The 20,984-nt window shown below is 49.7% G+C and overlaps 2 protein-coding genes across 2 annotated transcripts in view; both read right to left on the minus strand.

Moving 5' to 3' along the window:
- LOC142466166 (uncharacterized) overlaps window positions 1–20,912 on the minus strand; it is a 76,589-nt gene extending 55,677 nt beyond the window's left edge. Inside the window, 4 exon segments of the mRNA XM_075571039.1 lie at window positions 7,221–7,341; window positions 8,912–9,115; window positions 13,457–13,655; window positions 20,604–20,912. Coding sequence (XP_075427154.1) covers window positions 7,221–7,341; window positions 8,912–9,115; window positions 13,457–13,534 — 403 coding nt within the window. The 5' untranslated portion in view covers window positions 13,535–13,655; window positions 20,604–20,912.
- On the minus strand, window positions 1,715–6,176 carry LOC142468229 (uncharacterized). The gene has a single exon (XM_075574544.1). The coding sequence runs from the start codon at window positions 5,003–5,005 to the stop codon at window positions 4,061–4,063; it is 945 nt and encodes a 314-aa protein (XP_075430659.1). The 5' UTR covers window positions 5,006–6,176; the 3' UTR covers window positions 1,715–4,060.
- Window positions 20,913–20,984: the final 72 nt, after the last annotated feature.

Here is a 20,984-nt window from a genome sequence, read left to right on the forward strand (position 1 = left end):
CACAGGGTCCATTAACCAGCAACCGATCACGATCGCAGTAATATATGCCCCTAATGGACAAGACCCGGCCTTCTTCGCTTCATCCTTTGAAACTATACGCAAACACGCTAAAGGCGCATTAATCATAGGGGGAGACTTTAATACAGTATCAAACGCAGCCCTAGATCGCTCGGGTCCCTACAGGCGCCGGACGGATCCTGGATCCAGGGCCCTCGAACAGGGACTGCGGGATCTTCAGCTGGTCGACATTTGGAGGGAACTCCATCCCCTCACTAGAAACTATACTTTCTACTCACACCCACACGACTCATTTAGTAGAATCGATTACTTCTTTGTCTCTAGTAGACTGGTCCCAAAGATCGCCCACGCGGGAATCCACGATATTTCGTGGTCCGATCACGCACCAATAGAGCTACGGTGCACACAGATAGGACTGGACAGGCCAGGAGCAAACTGGAAATTAAATGAATCCCTTTTAAAAATCCCGGATCTACAGATCAGGATTGGGGACGAAATCCAAACATTCTTTAGAGAAAACAAAGGAAGCGTTAGCTCTCACATAACCCTCTGGGAGGCACACAAAGCAATAATAAGGGGGAATCTGATCAGTATTGCGGCACGCAAGAAAAAAGAGAGCAACGCTAAAATCAGGAAAGAACACTCGGAGCTAAAGACACTATGGGATAAATATAAAATCGCCCCAGACCCTGCCACCCGCCAACTGATTGGCGACGCTCAGACTAAACTAAATCTACTCCTGGCCTCTCAGGCGGAGAAGTCGTTAAGTTGGTCTAAGAGAAGATTCTTTGAAAAAGCAAACAAACCAGATACCCTGCTGGCTAACATGATTAGCGCTAAAACCAGTAATTATAATATCCAGGCCCTACGGCTGGAGTCAGGCGACACCACGGCCAACCCAAAAAAAATTGTAGCGGAGTTCAAAACATACTACGCGAAACTATATGACGGGGACAAAGTAGCCCTTTCGGCTGGCACGGACAAAGCCCTGAAAGATTTCTTGAAGGGCTCGAATCTACCGGGCCTGAGTAGGTTGGACAGAGAGGCAATGGGTAGTGACTTTACAACGGAGGAAATATTGGAGGTTATCAAACACCTAAAACCCTCTAAAGCCCCGGGTCCCGACGGTTTCTCGAATCTTTATTATAAGAAATTCGGAAAATTCTTAACCCCGTTCCTTCGCAACATGTTTAATCAAGTATTGGGAGGCACTCCTTTCCCCCAACATATGCTCCAAGCGTCCATCTCGGTAATACACAAACAGGGAAAAGACCCGTTGGACTGCAAAAGCTACAGACCAATATCCCTGATTAATTCGGACATTAAAATTTACGCCAAACTCCTGGCCAATAGATTGAGTCTCATCCTACCCAGACTGGTGCACCCAGATCAAGTCGGGTTTGTCCCGGGTCGACAGTCTTCAGACAATACTCGACGAATCATTGATCTGCTAGAAATAGCCAATGCCAGATCAATACCAGTTATGGCGCTCAGTCTGGATGCAGAAAAAGCGTTTGATAGGATAGACTGGCCATACCTTGAGGCCACGCTTGGAGCGTTTGGGATGGGAAAGAAATTAACTAAGGCAATTTTCGCCCTCTACGAGAAGCCGTTGGCAAGGGTTACCCACCAGGGGTTCGTCTCGGACCCCTTCCAAATTAAGAGCGGAACAAGACACGGCTGCCCGCTCTCCCCCCTCCTCTTTGCTTTGTGTATGGAGCCACTGGCCGCCCACATACGCGACAGCAAAGACATCACGGGTATAGACATTGGAAACCAGTCACATAAGGTGGCACTCTATGCGGATGACGTGTTCCTGACTATATCTAGACCCCTTACCTCTCTGCCAAACCTTTTTGACCTGTTGGGGAGATTCAACAGGATTTCCGGATTCAAAATAAACCAGTCCAAATCTGATGCTATGAATATTAATCTCCCCACGCACATGGAGAAGCTGATCTCCATAAATTTCAATTTTAATTGGCAACCGAAACACATTAGATACCTGGGGATCAACGTCACCAAGTCTTATAATACGCTATATCAGGCGAACTATCCCAAATTGGCACAGACTTTGAGAGGGGACCTCAAAAGATGGTCCACCCACAATATTTCGTGGATCGGAAAGATCCACTGCGTTAAGATGAACCTGCTTCCACGCATCCTATACCTCTTCCAAACCCTCCCAGTGCCGATAGGATTGAAGGATTTCCTCTCACTTCAATCAGCTATAGATAAATTTATCTGGGGAGGCAAGAAAGCGAGGGTGGGAAAACAAATTATGCGTAAACGCACGGAAGCAGGAGGGCTGGCGGTACCTTGTTTGTTGTCCTACTACAAAGCGGCGCAATTATGCCAAATCGTGCAATAGCACACGAATCCAGACTCAAAGAGATGGGTCGCCCTAGAAAAGGAGCTTTGCTCCCCTGTGGCTCTGGAACATTTAATCTGGCTCCCCAAAAAGGCACGGATTAGTGCCAAAATGCCGCTATCCTCCATGACCAACTCACTCTCGGTTTGGGAGGCCACACGTATGAGATGTAGTCTGACCCATAAAGCGTCAGGTATGACCCCACTTTGGGATAACCCACTTTTTGCTCCGGGCCGGACCAGCGCAGACTTTACTATCTGGAAAAAAGGCAAAATAAACAGGCTAATAGATCTGGGGGGGAAACGAGGCGTTCAGACATTCGATCTACTTAAGGAATACCAAAACATCCCCAACGCCGAGTTCTTTAGATACCTCCAGCTCAGAGCGTTTTATCAATCAGTGCAGCCCCACATTCCAATGACGAATTTTGAAAAGCTCTGTCGATTGGGGACATCCACCAAGGGACTCACATCGCAGATGTACGGGGAAGTGATCGGTTCTAGTAAGACAGTGACGGACAAAACAGGATACATGATTAAGTGGGAAAAGGACATAGGGGAGGAAATTGATGTAGAGGAGTGGACAAAAATTGTGACGGCGACTTCAAAAAGCTCAATGTGCACGACTTTGAGGGAGAATGCATATAAAGTTATGATGAGATGGTACCACACCCCCACTAAATTAGCTAAATTTCTGCCCAGCTACTCCCCATTGTGCCCAAGACAATGTGGACAACAAGCAGATCTGTTACACATGCTGTGGTCTTGCCCCAAACTTACGCCGGTCTGGGATTCAGTTAATGATAGGCTGAATAGGATCCTCGGCACATCCACCCCCGTAGACCCATGGCGGTTCCTTTTGAACAGGCCGCAAAAAGGTCTCTCCAGGGGAGCAAATAAACTGGCGGTACATTTCGCAACGGCGGTGAGGGGGGAGATCGCAGCACGTTGGAAACAAAATGAAATCCCAATAATCGCAAAGATCAGGAACCGAATTTGGTCAGTTTGCCAGATTGAGAAATTGACGAGTCTGGTCAATGACACTGGCACAAATTTCTTAAAAGTCTGGTCACCATGGTTGGCACAGGCAGACATACAGGGGGTAGATAGGGCCACGATTTGGCATTGATAGACGTAAAATGCATTCTCCCTTAAAGAGGCCCTGAGACACCTCGACGGTCCACGAGCACACGCAGTTCATGGGAGGACAGAGAGTGTGAGGTACACCGGTTGCCCACCGGACTCTCGGCTTTCTCATATGCAGAGAGCCAGCGGTCACACGTTTAGAAGCGGAACCTCGGTCGGCCCACCCCCCCCCCCCCATCTTTCCCTCCCGGCTGGGAGCTAAATGTGGTTTGTCGGTTAGTCTGTTTGTCTCCCCGTTTGTCCAAAGTATACAGACACTACACATGCTGCATGTTTTCCAATTGCAGGAGGCATGTTTCCCTCTAATGTTTACCATGAATGCATGACATGTATGTACTCACACAATTCAAAATAAAAAATTTAAGTTGAAAAAAAAAAAAAAGCAGGGGCTGATGAGCATATGAGGATGAGGTGCTGGAGGAGAGATGATGATGATGATTTTACCCGTGCGGCCCAATTTTTTTCCCTTGGAGCAGTTTGGCCCTTCTCACGTTACGAGTTGTGCAGGCCTGATTTAGAGCATGAACTATGCTTTCCGTGTGTGAATCTTCTGATGCTTCATGAGGTTTGATCTGTCACTAAAACATTTCCCACATTCAGAGCAAATAAATGATTTCTCTCCAGTGTGAATTCTCTGATGACTAATAAGCGTTGAATTTCTATTAAAACATTTCCCACATTGAGAGCAAAGAAATGGTTTCTCGCCTGTGTGAATTCTCTGATGTGCTACAAGACTTCCGATAGTTGTAAAACATTTTCCACATTCCAAACAAAAAACTGACTTCTTTCTTTTGTGAATTGTCCTATGCCTAATAAGAGACTCCTTCTCCCCTTTGTGAATTAGCATATGCCTACTAAGAGACCCCTTCCTAACAAAGATTTTCTTACACAGAGAGCAAGGAAACTGCTTCTCCCCTTTGTGAATTATCTGATGTGAAGCAAGACTTGATTTTCTGTTGAAACATTTCCCACATTCAGAGCAGATGAAAGGTTTCTCTCCTGTGTGAATTATCTGATGTTTTACGAGATCCGAGTTACCAGTAAAGCATTTCTGACATTCAGAGCACTTGTGCCATCTCACTTGGGTGTGTGTTCTTTTGTGAATTCTATAATCCGCTTCATTATTAACGTTTGCACCACAATCACTGCACTTACACTTCATTACTGACAAGTTCTTGTGAGTTTTCTGTGCATTAGCATTGCCTTTGTCACACTCCTTAATATGAGTAGCTGCATATTCTGTCCCTGTATGTTCTCTGAGAGTATAAATGCGGGAGACTGTGAGATTTCCTTCTTCCCATGAAGTTGATTCATGAGGCATAAATCTCACAGTGTTTCTCTGTCTTTTGCTTGGTTTATTTTGCCTCAAGCTATTTCCTCCCTGATCACCTGTAATAACACTGTTCTCTTCATTTACACAATCTGGTGAGCAGAGAGGGGTGTGACATCCTGCAGGTGTATTTCTGCTCATGGATCCATCTGTTGGAAAGAAATGCACAGTGACTAAAGAAGTTCATTACAGACATACCCCGGTTTAAGGACACTCACTTTAAGTATACTCGCGAGTAAGGACATATCGCTCAGTAGGCAAATGGCAGCTCATGCATGCGCCTGTCAGCACGTCTTGAACAGCAATACCGGCTCCTTACCTGTACCGAAGCTGTGCGCAAGCAGGGAGACTATAGAGCCTGTTACAAATGCGTTATTTACATCAGTTATGCACGTATATGACGATTACAGTACAGTACATGCATCGATAAGTGGAAAAAAGGTAGTGCTTCACTTTAAGTACATTTTCACTTTACATACATGCTCTTGACCCATTGCGTACGTTAATGCGGGGTATGCCTGTAATAGCTTAGAATAATGTAACATTTCTGGTTGAACAATTCAGTATATAAAACATGTCCCTAATTGCAATAGGTATGCAAGCTAAAGGAGTACTGTGGGAAAGGCCAAAGCACCTAAGGTGGTTACATAACTTTTTATATAGCTATTTTCGACAAAACTATTGAAAAAATAAAAGGTTTCAGGTAACTGAATCTTTCTTTTACTTCTTCTGGAGCACACAGGGTTAAGTTAGATGAGCTGAAAACGTGACATAGTGGTAGCATGTCTGGTTCAGATGTAGAGGTTATTGCACTCGTTAATGCAATGTGTTATTTCACACTAGTGCTACTGAAAACAATGGTAAAGGAGATAAATAATGTGTGTTAATGGGGTAATAATGCTCTGCTCCATCTGTATGTGGAATAATATTTAAAAGGAAAATTATAGTGCGCTACTGAAGTGATTTGAATTAGGTGCAAAGATTATAAAACAAAAGTGGATACACAATTAGAGGATAACCAATTATATACAATGTAAACCCAGTGAATATCATTGAACAGATATAAATAACTATACTTTACAGCCTATAATAAAATACAGTCTCATAGAATAAAAATAATCAAATGGTGATGAATCTTATCTGTAGTGAAAGAAATAGTTCCACAATGGAAGTGGAACCTGGGCTCTCAGGCGTGTGCGGCTCTCAGGCGTGTGCGGCTCTCAGGCGTGTGCGGCTCTCAGGCGTGTGCTGCTCTCAGGCGTGTGCTGCTCACTGCGGGAGCTTTTCCACCCCTCCTTCAGTGCATGTGGGGAGAGAAAAAAGAGAACGCGCACAAAACACCCGTAGAGAAGTACAATTTAATAAAAATTACATATAAAGCACACATGGTTTTGCACTCACAAGGTGTCCATAAAAAAAAGCCGTCACACTTTTAAGGGGAAGTGTGGTGCCCACTCAGAGAGTCCTGTCAGGTCCTGTAGTATCTGGATCCTTAGGTCGGTCTATTTGCTGCTGTGTACTCAGTCAGTGCAGGCTCTGTTCTAATGTCACCAGCTGTGTGATCTACCTCCGCAGATTTCCCTGATGAAGAGATTGATATCACGAAACGCGTATACCAAATGCACTGAGGTGCTGCTGTAACGTCACCAGCTGTGTGATCAACCTCCGCAGCATTTTTCAGACAACCGGAGAGGCCAGGACTTCTCCTCAGGAATTAAGCTACTGGCCAAACCTCAATACAAACTGCCAACCCAACGCGTTTCATGATATCAATCACTTCATCAGGGGTATCTGCAAAGATAGATCACACAGATGATGACGTTATACAGCAGAGCCTGCACCAACTGCACTGACTGAGTACACAGCAGCAGATAGACATAAGGATCCAGATACTACAGGACCTGACTGGATTCTCTGAGTGGGCGCCACACATCCCCTTAAAAGTGTGATGGCATTTATTTACGGACACCATGTGAGTGCAAAACCGTGTTTTATGTGTATTTTTTATTAAAACTGTACTTCTCTATGGGTGCTTTGTGCGTGTTCTCTTTTTCTCATTCCCCGTATGTGGAATAACGCCCGGAGTACTCTGGCGACATTGAAAGACAGATTAGAGAAACCCAGACAGAGGTAGTGGGATCCTCAAAAATATCCAGTCTTGACATCCCAACTATAAACACACCAGCTCGTGACAGAGATGAACCCCTGCGTAACTGGTTCCTGACACAAACCTCACATGAGATATTTTTTATTAAAATTGCCCAGAACTAAGAATACAAAGTGTAACTTGAGCTCCTGTTTGCTGGATCCCCACAGGACTGACGTCCCTATTACAATGAGAGGAACCTCCTCTTACCCAGTGAGCTGAGGTTCTGGTGATTCTCCATCACATCCTTGTAAGACTCCCAGTGTCCTTCTAAATACTCCCATTCCTCCATGGAGAAATAGACAGCAACATCGTCACACTTTATAGGCACCTGAAACACAGAGAATCCCCACTCAGTATCCAGATATAATAACTGGTCCTGTAAGAATCTTTTACTTATGGAAAGCCAGGTGAGCAAGTGAGAGAGGAAAATACAGATACATGGAACAAAGTTTGTACAAGACAACGCTGAATGAATTACAGAAAAATGAAGCGCCAACGTGCCAAATCACGGGAATAAATAAAATCAATAAACAAACTTAGTGCAGCCTACAAATACCGGTCACTAGTACCGTGTGATACAAATAGAGTGAAAAAGTGAAGGCGCAAAGAAGTAAATGAACTCCAGTGCAGTGCTCAAACTGTGAATAAAAGCACTCACCACTAGTCCGTGGATGTCAGTTGACCACAAATGCAGTATTCGGATGGTATAAACTGCACACTGAAATCCTCCTCAAATGAAAACATAGGGAGAACATAGCATAATAACATTTAATATGCACTGACACAGGGAGCGTACACGTTGCACTCACATTTCCCAGTCCGTTTGAGCGCAATGAGTGACATAAGGGCACACACTAGCCACTCTGGAGTATCCCGAAAAACGCCACGTTCAGCCGCAGGTTCCCCGCTCAGCTCCTCGTGACGGCGTAGTCCTTGCCTAAGTTGGTGCTTCCGCGTCTGCCTGCGCACCACAGCACGGTGTCCCAGAGGTATCTGGCTGGCGGGTTTGTACAGTGTCCTCCAAGTGGCAAAAACCCTGGGCGTTTTGCCTTTGCTAGAATATCGGCTTCCTCAGGGGTTCTCGAGTCCAAACTCCCCAGCATGCTTTTGTCGGCAGGCCGGTTAGGATTGCGCCAAACCAATACATCCAATCCTCTCAGGATAATGACTTGTGCAGCTGTTTTACATCTCATATTCTAGTTCCTATTACTTGCCATATAAGCATATTAAAAACCAAAACACAACAATACAACAATAATAATAATAATAATAATAAAGTTATATACTTTCATTAAAATAATAAAAAAATATAAAACTACTGGAGTACCCAGGCAGGTACCCAACATGCACCTACATCCACAGGGGGTTGCGCTACCTCACATTTGGGTGGGACTTGCTGGGACAGGACACCAGGAGTATTGGTGCCACGGCACCCTCAGTACTTTGGGGGAACCACTCAGGGTTTGGGGTTACTGCCCCATACTGTTGATACCTATGTATTGTGTGTTATGCATGTTCAGTATTGTGTACAGTAAAGATAAGCCACTTGGAGGACACCATACAAACCTGCCAGCCAGCCAGACCCCTCTTGGACACCGTACTGTGGTGCACACCCAGACGTGGAAGTACCAACTTCGGCAAGGACAACGCTGACACGAAGAGCTGAGCGGGGAACCTGCGGTTGAACGCAGCGTTTTTCGGGATACTCCAGTTAATACCATCCGCATACTGCATTTGTGGTCAACTGACATCCACGGACAAGTTGTGAGTGCTTTTATCCACAGATTGAGCACTGCACTGGAGTTCATTAACTTGCTTGCACCTTCACTTTTTCACTCTATAAGGCTGAATGAAGACATAAAGACAGTTAAAAAGTACCACTGCTCAGCAGCCCTCACCTCTCCGGTCAGCAGGTGAATGATCTTGTTGGTGAGTTCCAGGATCTTCTCAGACATCAGCTTCTTGTCATTGCTTCTCTCATGTATCAGGGAGTTAGTTGGATGATCCATGTCGGGTCTCTGGGTCCTGCAGAATCCTTCTGGCACACAGGGACTGCTGCTGTCTGTGACACACTCACCGTGCTTCTTCACAACTATATAATCCTACATATAGAGAGACAGTAATAAATATCCCTGTGCAGAGTAAGAGACACACGTGGATATGTGTCATATTCCTGCAGATTTGTTGCTTATCAGTGAGAGGGACAAATCTCGTGTTACCAGCTCTAGACAGCGCGAGAGGGGAGGCACAGACAGCGCGAGAGGGGAGAGACAGACAGCGCGAGAGGGGAGGGACAGACAGCGCGAGAGGGGAGGGACAGACAGCGCGAGAGGGGAGGGACAGACAGCGCGAGAGGGGAGGGACAGACAGCGACAGATGTTATGGACATAAACATGTCTCTTACTGGACTTAACTACTGTACATCCTGTGTCCATCCCCTATCTTCTGCTGCCCAAACATGTCCTTATGTGACCCGGAGCTCTCCCCGTACCCGAACATCCTGCCTGCTCCTGGGCTCTCCCCGTACCCAAACATCTTGCCTGCGCCTGGGCTCTCCCCGTACCCAAACATCCTGCCTGTGCCTGGGCTCTCTCCGTACCCAAACATCCTGCCTGTGCCCGGGCTCTCCCCGTACCCAAACATCCTGCCTGCGCCCGGGCTCTCCCTGTACCCAAACATCCTGCCTGCGCCCGGGCTCTCCCCGTACCCAAACATCCTGCCTGCTCCAGGGCTCTCCCCATACCCAAACATCCTGCCTGCGCCCAGACTCTCCCCGTACCCAAACATCCTGCCTGCGCCCGGGCTCTCCCCGTACCCAAACATCCTGCCTGCGCCTGGGCTCTCCCCGTACCCAAACATCTTGCCTGCGCCTGGGCTCTCCCCGTACCCAAACATCCTGCCTGTGCCTGGGCTCTCTCCGTACCCAAACATCCTGCCTGTGCCCGGGCTCTCCCCGTACCCAAACATCCTGCCTGCGCCCGGGCTCTCCCCGTACCCAAACATCCTGCCTGCTCCAGGGCTCTCTCCATACCCAAACATCCTGCCTGCGCCCAGACTCTCCCCGTACCCAAACATCCTGCCTGCGCTCGGGCTCTCCCCGTACCCAAACATCCTGCCTGCGCCTGGGCTCTCCCCGTACCCAAACATCCTGCCTGCACCTGGGCTCTCCCCGTACCCAAACATCCTGCCTGCGCCTGGGCTCTCCCCGTACCCAAACATCCTGCCTGCGCCCGGGCTCTCCCCGTACCCAAACCTCCTGCCTGCGCCTGGGCTCTCCCCGTACCCAAACATCCTGCCTGCGCCTGGGCTCTCCCCGTACCCAAACATCCTGCCTGCGCCTGGGCTCTCTCCGTACCCAAACATCCTGCCTGCACCTGGTCTCTCCCCGTACCCAAACATCCTGCCTGCTCTCGGGCTCTCCCCGTACCCAAACATCCTGCCTGCGCCTGGGCTCTCCCCGTACCCAAACATCCTGCCTGCGCCTGAGCTCTCCCCGTACCCAAACATCCTGCCTGGGCTCTCCCCGTACCCAAACATCCTGCCTGTGCCTGGGCTCTCCCCGTACCCAACCATCCTGCCTGCGCCTGGGCTCTCCCCGTACCCAAACATCCTGCCTGCTCCTGGGCTCTCCCCGTACCCAAACATCCTGCCTGCGCCCGGGCTCTCCCCGTACCCAAACATCCTGCCTGCTCCCGGGCTCTCCCCGTACCCAAACATCCTGCCTGTGCCCGGGCTCTCCCCGTACCCAAACATCCTGCCTGCTCCTGGGCTCTCCCCGTACCCAAACATCCTGCCTGCGCCTGCGCTCTCCCCGTACCCAAACATCCTGCCTGCTCCTGGGCTCTCCCCGTACCCAAACATCCTGCCTGCTCCCGGGCTCTCCCCGTACCCAAACATCCTGCCTGCTCCCGGGCTCTCCCCGTACCCAAACATCCTGCCTGCGCCCGGGCTCTCCCCGTACCCAAACATCCTGCCTGCGCCTGGGCTCTCCCCGTACCCAAACATCCTGCCTGCGCCTGGGCTCTCCCCGTACCCAAACATCCTGCCTGCACCTGGGCTCCCCCCGTACCCAAACATCCTGCCTGCGCCTGGGCTCTCCCCGTACCCAAACATCCTGCCTGCGCCCGGATTCTCCCCGTACCCAAACATCCTGCATGCGCCTGGGCTCTCCCCGTACCCAAACATCCTGCCTGCGCCTGGGCTCTCCCCGTACCCAAACATCCTGCCTGCACCTGGGCTCTCCCCGTACCCAAACATCCTGCCTGCTCCCGGGCTCTCCCCGTACCCAAACATCCTGCCTGCGCCCGGACTCTCCCCGTACCCAAACATCCTGCCTGCGCCTGGGCTCTCCCCGTACCCAAACATCCTGCCTGCGCCCGGGCTCTCTCCGTACCCAAACATCCTGCCTGCTCCTGGGCTCTCCCCGTACCCAAACATCCTGCCTGGGCTCTCCCCGTACCCAAACATCCTGCCTGCGCCCGGACTCTCCCCATACCCAAACATCCTGCCTGCGCCTGGGCTCTCCCCGTACCCAAACATCCTGCCTGCGCCCGGGCTCTCCCCGTACCCAAACATCCTGCCTGCGCCTGGGCTCTCCCCGTACCCAAACATCCTGCCTGCTCCTGGGCTCTCCCCGTACCCAAACATCCTGCCTGTGCCTGGGCTCTCCCCGTACCCAAACATCCTGCCTGCGCCTGGGCTCTCCCCGTACCCAAACATCCTGCCTGCGCCTGGGCTCTCCCCGTACCCAAACATCCTGCCTGCGCCTGGGCTCTCCTCATACCCAAACATACTGCCTGCTCCCGGGCTCTCCCCGTACCCAAACATCCTGCCTGCTCCCGGGCTCTCCCCGTACCCAAACATCCTGCCTGCTCCCGGGCTCTCCCCGTACCCAAACATCCTGCCTGCGCCCGGGCTCTCCCCGTACCCAAACATCCTGCCTGTGCCCGGGCTCTCCCGTACCCAAACATCCTGCCTGCGCCTGGGCTCTCCCCATACCCAAACATCCTGCCTGTGCCTGGGCTCTCTCCGAACCCAAACATCCTGCCTGTGCCTGGGCTCTCCCCATACCCAAACATCCTGCCTGCGCCTGGGCTCTCCCCGTACCCAAACATCCTGCCTGTGCCTGGGCTCTCCACGTACCCAAACATCCTGCCTGCGCCTGCGCTCTCCACGTACCCAAACATCCTGCCTGCGCCTGCGCTCTCCCCGTACCCAAACATCCTGCCTGCTCCTGGGCTCTCCCCGTACCCAAACATCCTGCCTGAGCCTGGGCTCTCCCCGTACCCAAACATCCTGCCTGCGCCTGGGCTCTCCCCGTACCCAAACATCCTGCCTGCTCCCGGGCTCTCCCCGTACCCAAACATCCTGCCTGCGCCTGGGCTCTCCCCGTACCCAAACATCCTGCCTGCGCCCGGGCTCTCCCCGTACCCAAACATCCTGCTGCTCCCGGGCTCTCCCCGTACCCAAACATCCTGCCTGCTCCTGGGCTCTCCCCGTACCCAAACATCCTGCCTGCGCCCGGGCTCTCTCCGTTCCAAACATCCTGCCTGCTCCTGGGCTCTCCCCATACCCAAACATCCTGCCTGCTCCCGGGCTCTCCCCGTACCCAAACATCCTGCCTGCACCTTGGCTCTCCCCGTACCCAAACATCCTGCCTGCACCTGGGCTCTCCCCGTACCCAAACATCCTGCCTGCGCCTGGGCTCTCCCCGTACCCAAACATCCTGCCTGGGCTCTCCCCGTACCCAAACATCCTGCCTGCGCCCGGGCTCTCCCCGTACCCAAACATCCTGCCTGCTCCCGGGCTCTCCCCGTACACAAACATCCTGCCTGCTCCTGGGCTCTCCCCGTACCCAAACATCCTGCCTGCGCCCGGGCTCTCTCCGTACCCAAACATCCTGCCTGCGCCTGGGCTCTCCCCGTACCCAAACATCCTGCCTGCGCCTGGGCTCTCCCCGTACCCAAACATCCTGCCTGCTCCCGGGCTCTCCCCGTACCCAAACATCCTGCCTGCTCTCGGGCTCTCCCCGTACCCAAACATCCTGCCTGCGCCCGGGCTCTCTCCGTACCCAAACATCCTGCCTGCGCCTGGGCTCTCCTGTACCCAAACATCCTGCCTGCGCCTGGGCTCTCCCCGTACCCAAACATCCTGCCTGCGCCCGGGCTCTCCCCGTACCCAAACATCCTGCCTGCGCCTGGGCTCTCCCCGTACCCAAACATCCTGCCTGCGCCCGGGCTCTCCCCGTACCCAAACATCCTGCCTGCGCCTGGGCTCTCCCCGTACCCAAACATCCTGCCTGCGCCTGGGCTCTTGCTTTGTGTAATTACATCTGTCCCTGGACATTGCTTCACAAGTATCTCCCATATTAATGCTCTGCGGGTCCCGGCTGTAGTGAGAGAGATGGGAGTGATGTTAATATGACAGTCACCAGCAGCTCTCACCTCTCCAGTCAGCAGGTAGACAATCTCCAGGGTGTGATCCAAGATCATCTCAGCCATCGGCTTTTTCTCCTTGTTCATGATCAGTGAGTTAGTCAGATGCTCCAAGAATGGTCTCTGGTCCGTGTGGAAGTGTTTCACCCCGTGGTGACCTCTGCAGTTACTGATATATATTGTACTTGTATTTCACAGCAATATCATCCTACACATGGGGAGAGAGAGAGAGGGATGTATATATCACCCTGCAGGGACAGAAAATGATACATTGGAATAAGTGTCCCTCCTGCCTGTGTCACCCTGCAGTGGGAGGGACAGATGTGAGGGACGGTGTCCTGTCTGTGTCACCCGGCAGTGGGAGGGACAGATGTGAGGGGCTGTGTGTCCTGTATGTGTCACCCTGCAGTGGGAGGGACAGATGTGAGGGACAGTGGAACCTGTCTGTGTCACCCTGCAGTGGGAGGGACAGATGTGAGGGGCTGTGGGTCCTGTCTGTGTCACCCTGCAGTGGGAAAGACAGATGTGAGGGGCTGTGGGTCCTGTCTGTGTCACCCTGCAGTGGGAGGGACAGATGTGAGGGGCTGTGGGTCCTGTCTGTGTCACCCTGCAGTGGGAGGGACAGAATTGAGGGGCTGTGTGTTCTGTGTCACCCTGCAGTGGGAGGGACAGATGTGAGGGGCTGTGGGTCCTGTCTGTGTCACCCTGCAGTGGGAGGGACAGATGTGAGGGGCTGAGGGTCCTGTCTGTGTCACCCTGCAGTGGGAGGGACCTGTATGTGTCACCCTGCAGTGGGGGGGGGGGGGCAGATGTGAGGGGCTGTGGGTCCTGTCTGTCACCCGTGGTTTTTTTGGGGGGAGAGAGTATAAACTAAATAGTGCAGTGCATGGTGATTAAGGTAGGGTGGGAAGCAGTTATTGTCACAGTTACAGACGCCTTTAGACAGGCTCACCCACCCCCGTCTCTCCCATGTATGATATCGCTCGAGCACAGTCACATTTTGTTTCTGGTACGATGCACCCTTGTCCTTCCCTGTCCCGTACAGAGACACATATGTATTTATATTCATTTATTTATATGGATTTTAGATGTTGCCGTTAGACTGTCACGTTATTTTTATGGCGTTGGTTTAAATGCACAGAATGCTATTCCCGCTGTCCTCCCGCCTCAGCTCGGAGTACGGACCTCCTCCGCCGAGCTGTGCGGCCGCTAAGGACGCCTAGGACCAACGCCGTCATTCAGCAACAGTACCCAGATTTGCCACTAAGGATTTTCTCCACACGCGTGCGCATTGCAGCGCATAGCAATGAGCGTCACCAAGGACGCCGTCGGCGGTGATTTACATGCCGGACGGATATTGCGGACGACCATGACACTTAGAACAATCTTAAAGGATCCCACATATGTACTTCATGCCAGGAGGACTTTGTTACATGCACGGTCCGTCCTTTGTTTTGCATTATATTACAGTCATGGTTCTTGTTACATTACACTGCGCATGCGCATTTCTCTTTTGCAACACACACCTGTAGAATATTTACTTAATGACAAGTAAGCAAATGAGTTGTTTTAGGGCTCCAGCGCTGGGTCCATAACTGTTTATACACGCAGTACAATTATATGAACAGAGGCACGGTACTTGGGGCTAGTGATGTACAATTAGTGAAATTGACAACAGTGACTCTCAATAAGATATAAAGTCCATAAAAGACAAATATTCCCTGAAGGTCAGTGTTAGTGGGTTGAAGCCCACTCATCATAACCTGGTTGGGATAGTCCCTGGACTAATATTAGCACATGAGGTTCACCTAGTAATATATAAACAATGTACTCACATAATGATGTACCCCTGTCCTGTGCCTCTGGATAAGCGTGCAGCCACTTGTTGGATCAAGGTTTAGGATTTTTGGCACACAGCCAATCGAGTTTTTTATATAGTGCTATAGGCACGAAACGCGTAGGAGGTTGTTACACCTCCATTTTTTTTAACTATGGACCAATAAAGCATTGTATTTTATTCATCCAATTTTTGTGACCCACTCTATTGGCTGTGCGGCCAAAACCCTATTTTTATTTACCTAATGACAGCAGCAATCATGATTTTTGGCACCAAAAGCATTCACTATTAATGTCATTGTCTGTAACACTGTTAATAGGAGATAGAGACAGGACCAGGGGGGGGGGTCCGAAACGTTGCCAAATTCTTTTATGGTTTGCTATGTGGATTAATTACATTTTGTTTCTGTGCATTACATTGGCGAGTGCTGCGGATTTTGGTGTGTGTGTGGTGTGTGGTGTGTGGTGTGTGTGGGTAAAGTTTTTTCTTTCCAGCTACTACGGAATTTAGGGAGTCGCCTTATAAATCGGGCAAATACGATATATTAGGGGATAGGAGGTAAGTGTATGTATAGAAGTGAAGTTAGAAAAGATGAAGGCCTCATCAAGTTCAAAAGCTGATACCTATTCAATTACAGAGGTTCAGATCATGGAAGAATCAGTGGAGGAGGCTTCATCATTAACAAGAGATGGAGACACAACCTAATCGAGTACGAAAGCTCAACAGAGAGAGAAGCCAGGATCGTCATTCATTCGACAAAGAAACAGGCTTCAAATAATCCAAGTGTTTGCTCCAACATCAAGTCACACGGACAATGAGGTGGAGACGTTTACAATTAAATTAACCAACTTAACAACGGAGGAAATGATCACGTCCAGGTAGTTATGGGAGATTTCCATGCAAAGATTGGTGCCCAACAGAAAGATAAATTATCAGTTGGTAAGAATGGTTACGGTAACAGGAATTAACGTGGGGACAGATTGGTAGAATTTGCAGAGTGTGAAAACTTCCACATAATGAATTCATTCTTCCAGAAGAATCCAGATGAAGGAATAGGAGCCAAAGTTCCTATGCAATGCTCACAGGAAACAAACATGTGGTACAAACAATGAAAGAAATCCAAATCACACAGCTTGATATAATTATATCCTTGACACTAGCAACCCTTGATGCCACTCTTTGTGGACACCCACTAACCTCCATATATAAGGGTATAATCTGTATGGGTGACACAGGCAATTTTGGGTGCAGAGCAAAAAGGAAAAAAGGAGGAAACTCACACGTCTCTTGAGATCCAAATCCAGATGCTGTGGGGCGTGCTCCTACCGGGTTGGTATTCAATGTAGACGTTTTTTGAATGGCAGTGCAGCTGCCTTTTGAAAAAATTCGTGGGACCAAAATTGCATATTGCTGGGTACAAAATGTTTATTGGCACATAAAAAACAGCAACAAAACAAACTCTGACGCGTTTCAGCCGCCAAGGGCCTTTGTCAAAGAGTATAGCATAAACCAAACACTTACAATTTAAATACCCCCCCGTTCCCGCCTCTTATGATGACGTATCGGCACTCCCTGCCTATCAGAATCATCACGCCCCCTCTGACAGGGACTCTAAATGATTGCTGTGTTGGACACAGCTGGTCTTTACTTGCAGGAAGCAGGAATCACACGCAGACAAACACTTCAACTCCCCTATGACGTGACGGCTGAGCCACCACTGAAAAGCTCCTGGTTTGTTTATACTTTCACTTAACCATCGGCCTGCTGGAACCGATAGTACATAGACAGAGCCAGAAAGGAGGGGTATTAAAAACACACAGTACGGTGGAAAGCTACATAAATAAATACTTTCCACATCATACATTCAAAGGGAGATGAAATTCTAAACACAAACGAACAGTGTGGAACTCCCCTGACTGTTTGTCAAGATAAACTGTGTGACACTAAAACTCACTCCATGCATGAAGTGATTTGAAACATTAAAAACAACAGTGCTGTATAATAGATCATCACAATACATCACAATTAAAATTACCTGGAAAGATTGTTTATATAATAAATTAATATCTTCATAAAGATTTTATAAGACATGTGTCTATTATTTATAGTTAATGAAAGAACTCATTGATTATTTCTGGACCACTTACATATAATGGACAGATACTTGTCATAGTTTAATAATTGTAAAATAGCTAACAAATGGAGGTATAGTAATAATAATGTAGCTTTCCACCGTACTGTGTGTGTTTTTAATACCCCCTCCTTTCTGGCTCTGTCTATGTACCATCGGTTCCAGCAGGCCGATGGTTAAGTGAAAGTATAAACAAACCAGGAGCTTTTCAGTGGTGGCTCAGCCGTCACCTCATAGGGGAGTTGAAGTGTTTATGTCTGCGTGTGATCCCTGCTTCCTGCAAGTAAAGACCAGCTGTGTTCAACACAGCAATCATTTAGAGTCCCTGTCAGAGGGGGCGTGATGATTCTGATAGGCAGGGAGTGCCGATACATCATCATAGGAGGCGGGAACGGGGGGTATTTAAATTGTAAGTGTTTGGTTTATGCTATACTCTTTGACAAAGGCCCTTGGCGGCTGAAACGCGTCAGAGTTTGTTTTGTTGCTGTTTTTTATGTGCCAATAAACGTTTTGTACCCAGCAATATGCAATTTTGGTCCCACGAATTTTTTCAAAAGGCAGCTGCACTGCCATTCAAGAAACTTCCAGAAGAATCCAAACAGAAACTGGACATGGAATGGACCCAACGGAGACTGAATTGTGCTATAGCCTAACTCAGGGGGGCGCAAACTTTTTTCCCTGCGCCCCCCTGCCGGCTGTCCCCTCACTTCCGCGCCCCACCCAACCCCAACTTACCCGCGCTCTGGCGTAATGACGTCACGTTGTCATAGCAACGTGACGTCACATGACCTCGCAGCGTCATTTTGACGCCGCGTTGCCATGGCGACGCAGGGAGGAAGCCGCCGGAGCCACGGTAAGTTAGGTTTACAGAGGCCCTGCAGCTCCCCCGGCACTTAATTTAAGTGCCTTCGGGAAGCGCGCGGGGCCTCTGTAAACCCCGCGTCCCCCGTCGGCAGTCTCGCGCCCCCCCTGGGGGTCGCGCCCCACAGTTTGCGCACCGCTGGCCTAACTAACAAGAAACACGCGACTGAGGACTGCGCGGTCCTTAACCGTTTTGACACAAGGAGTGATCACAGATTGGTTCACTGTAGATTACACCGGAATGTGACTTTGGAAAGAAGAAAAACTTAAAAAAAAAAAAAGAAAAGGTCCTAGTAGGCCGAGCCAGATCTTCCCTGACCTATGCTGGTGAGGATGTGGTCTATGGGGAGATAGGGCTCACATATGGTGGACATGCCCGGTGCAGAACTTTTCGACTATGACACAAAATATAAATATAATCCTAGATGTTACAGAACTGAACATTCCCCTAGACCCGTTAATATTCGTGCTGGCTAAACCAGTAGAAAATGTTCCCCTCCCATGAAGAGGCTGATCTCCTTGACTCTACCCGAAGCAAGATGTTCCATAGCTGCAGCATGGAAAAAATTAACACCCCCTCTAGAGAAACGGTGAATAAACGAAGTCATGTATATGGAGAAAACCAAGTAAATCAAACTACTGGACAGTTCTATAAGACATGGGAGCCACGGCTCCAGAACTAGGAAGACATAGGGAGGAAAAGTCCCATTTCCCCCCCCCCACACCAATCCCTCTCCCCCTCCCCCACCTCTCCACTCTACCTTTTTTCCATCTTATCTTCTCTATCCACTTTGAATTCATATCAGAGACGACAGATAAGCAGAACACTGGGAATAATATATAAACAGTCCCTGTGTCTATCAAACATACAAAATGATGTCAGATTATACACCTCAAATGTGCATGCCTATTATGTATGAAAATACCACGCAAAATGTATATCGTCTGTAATGTGACCCACCCTTTGTACAGGGAAGGTGTGTATGTCTCAGAAAAAGCAATAAAAAAAAAGAAAAAGACTAAAACAAGCAATAAATCAACATCAATAACCTGAATAAAAGCAGACAATGTCAACTAGAACTGACAAACCGCGTCAGCTGCTCACAGCGCACGGGGAGACTAACAAATGGTAATGAAGATACTGGAAAAATTGCCAACAAAAAACAGGATCCGAAAATATCTGATGACACAAAGCAATTAATGAGGAAGTGACAAGAACTGAAGCGACCGCAAAACGGGAGAAGAATAATTGAATATGCAGAGCCGTGTGCGACAATCCACAAGCGTACAGAAAGTGTATGGTTTATACAGCACTCTAGGAATATACGGGAGTAAAACAAGACTGGTGCACGGAACCTGGAGGGACCCTATTCCCTCCCAAATATAGAACAAGAAATGGGGGGGGGGGTTACCGGGGGGGGGGGGGGTTACCCAGCACTCAAATGAGAAAAATAAAGTAAAATGACAAATCTGTTATAAATTTTTTTTACTGTGATATTGCCACAATATGACCACACGATGTGTATAGATAATCACAAAGGTCAGCTATATACGTACAACTGTGAGGAACAGCAAATGAGTGGGAGAACACAGGGTGAGGGAAGGGAATAAGGAAAGGACCAGGGAAAAGGGGGAGGGATCAAGATAAATAAGGGGGTCAACGTTTCGAGGCAGAATACCCCTTCTTCAGGCCCGTTCCCCAAGATCACAGTGATCAAGGGTACTTCCCTTAAATCCTATTTGGACGGTAACTCCCAACACACTAAACAACTAAAAACAAAATACACAATATGGCAACCTATAAAATAATGTCGCTAGGTCCCCCCCGGGTCCCCTTACCTTGCTGTGGGAGGGGGACGCCAGCATCGCTGTGTGTGCGGGTGCCGTCAACAGGCCACTGGTAGTGCAGGGAGAGTGTGGTGCTACCGGGAAGGCTGCAGGGCAAGGTGTGGGGCGCGAGCGCGTCGCCAAGGACAGCTGGTGGCTCCCGTAGGAGGGCGCTGACATCTTGTGGGCCACAGCGCAATGGGCAGAGGTTCGCGCATGCGCAGAGAGGGCCCGGCGGCCAATACCATTTTGTGCATGCGCAGTAGTAGCGCGAACGGTGCCCTACACAGTATAGCTCTGCATGGAGAACTACAATCCCCAGCAGCCCTAGGGGCTGTAGTCAGGTGTCGCAACATCAGCCAATGGGGTTGCAGGATTCCCTGTTCAGTGACATTGATACATTTGGCTGAAGACCACGGCAGTAGGAGCTGGGACACCAGAAGGGTAGGGTGTCAGTTACCCATGCACTAGGTCAGAGAGCCCCTTAGGCCCCGACTCACCTCCGCTTGCGGTTGCTGCAGGGACAGGCCCATAGATAGGGACACTGCCCCTCAGGTGCTCTGGGACCAGAAACCTGCCACCAAGAGACTCTCTCCATGGAGGCTTCGCAGAGGACCTCGTGGATCCTGTCTTCATCAACTGCGTGTCCGGGTGTGGACACACCCGGCAGGTACCTTTATCCAGCAAGTGCACCCACTCAACACTTTAGTGGGGCAGCGCTGTTTCACACATTTGGGTGGGTTGGGTCTTGGGGACACTGGGAAGGTTCGGTGTCCAAGAGCACCTCAGCACTTTGGGGACGGTATACTCTACGGCAGCGTTTCCCAAATGGTGGGTCGCGACCCGGCACCGGGCCACGGCACCAAAATTGCCGGGTCGCA

Source organism: Ascaphus truei, chromosome 1 (genome assembly GCF_040206685.1).
Source record: "Ascaphus truei isolate aAscTru1 chromosome 1, aAscTru1.hap1, whole genome shotgun sequence".
NCBI classification, from domain to species: domain Eukaryota; kingdom Metazoa; phylum Chordata; class Amphibia; order Anura; family Ascaphidae; genus Ascaphus; species Ascaphus truei.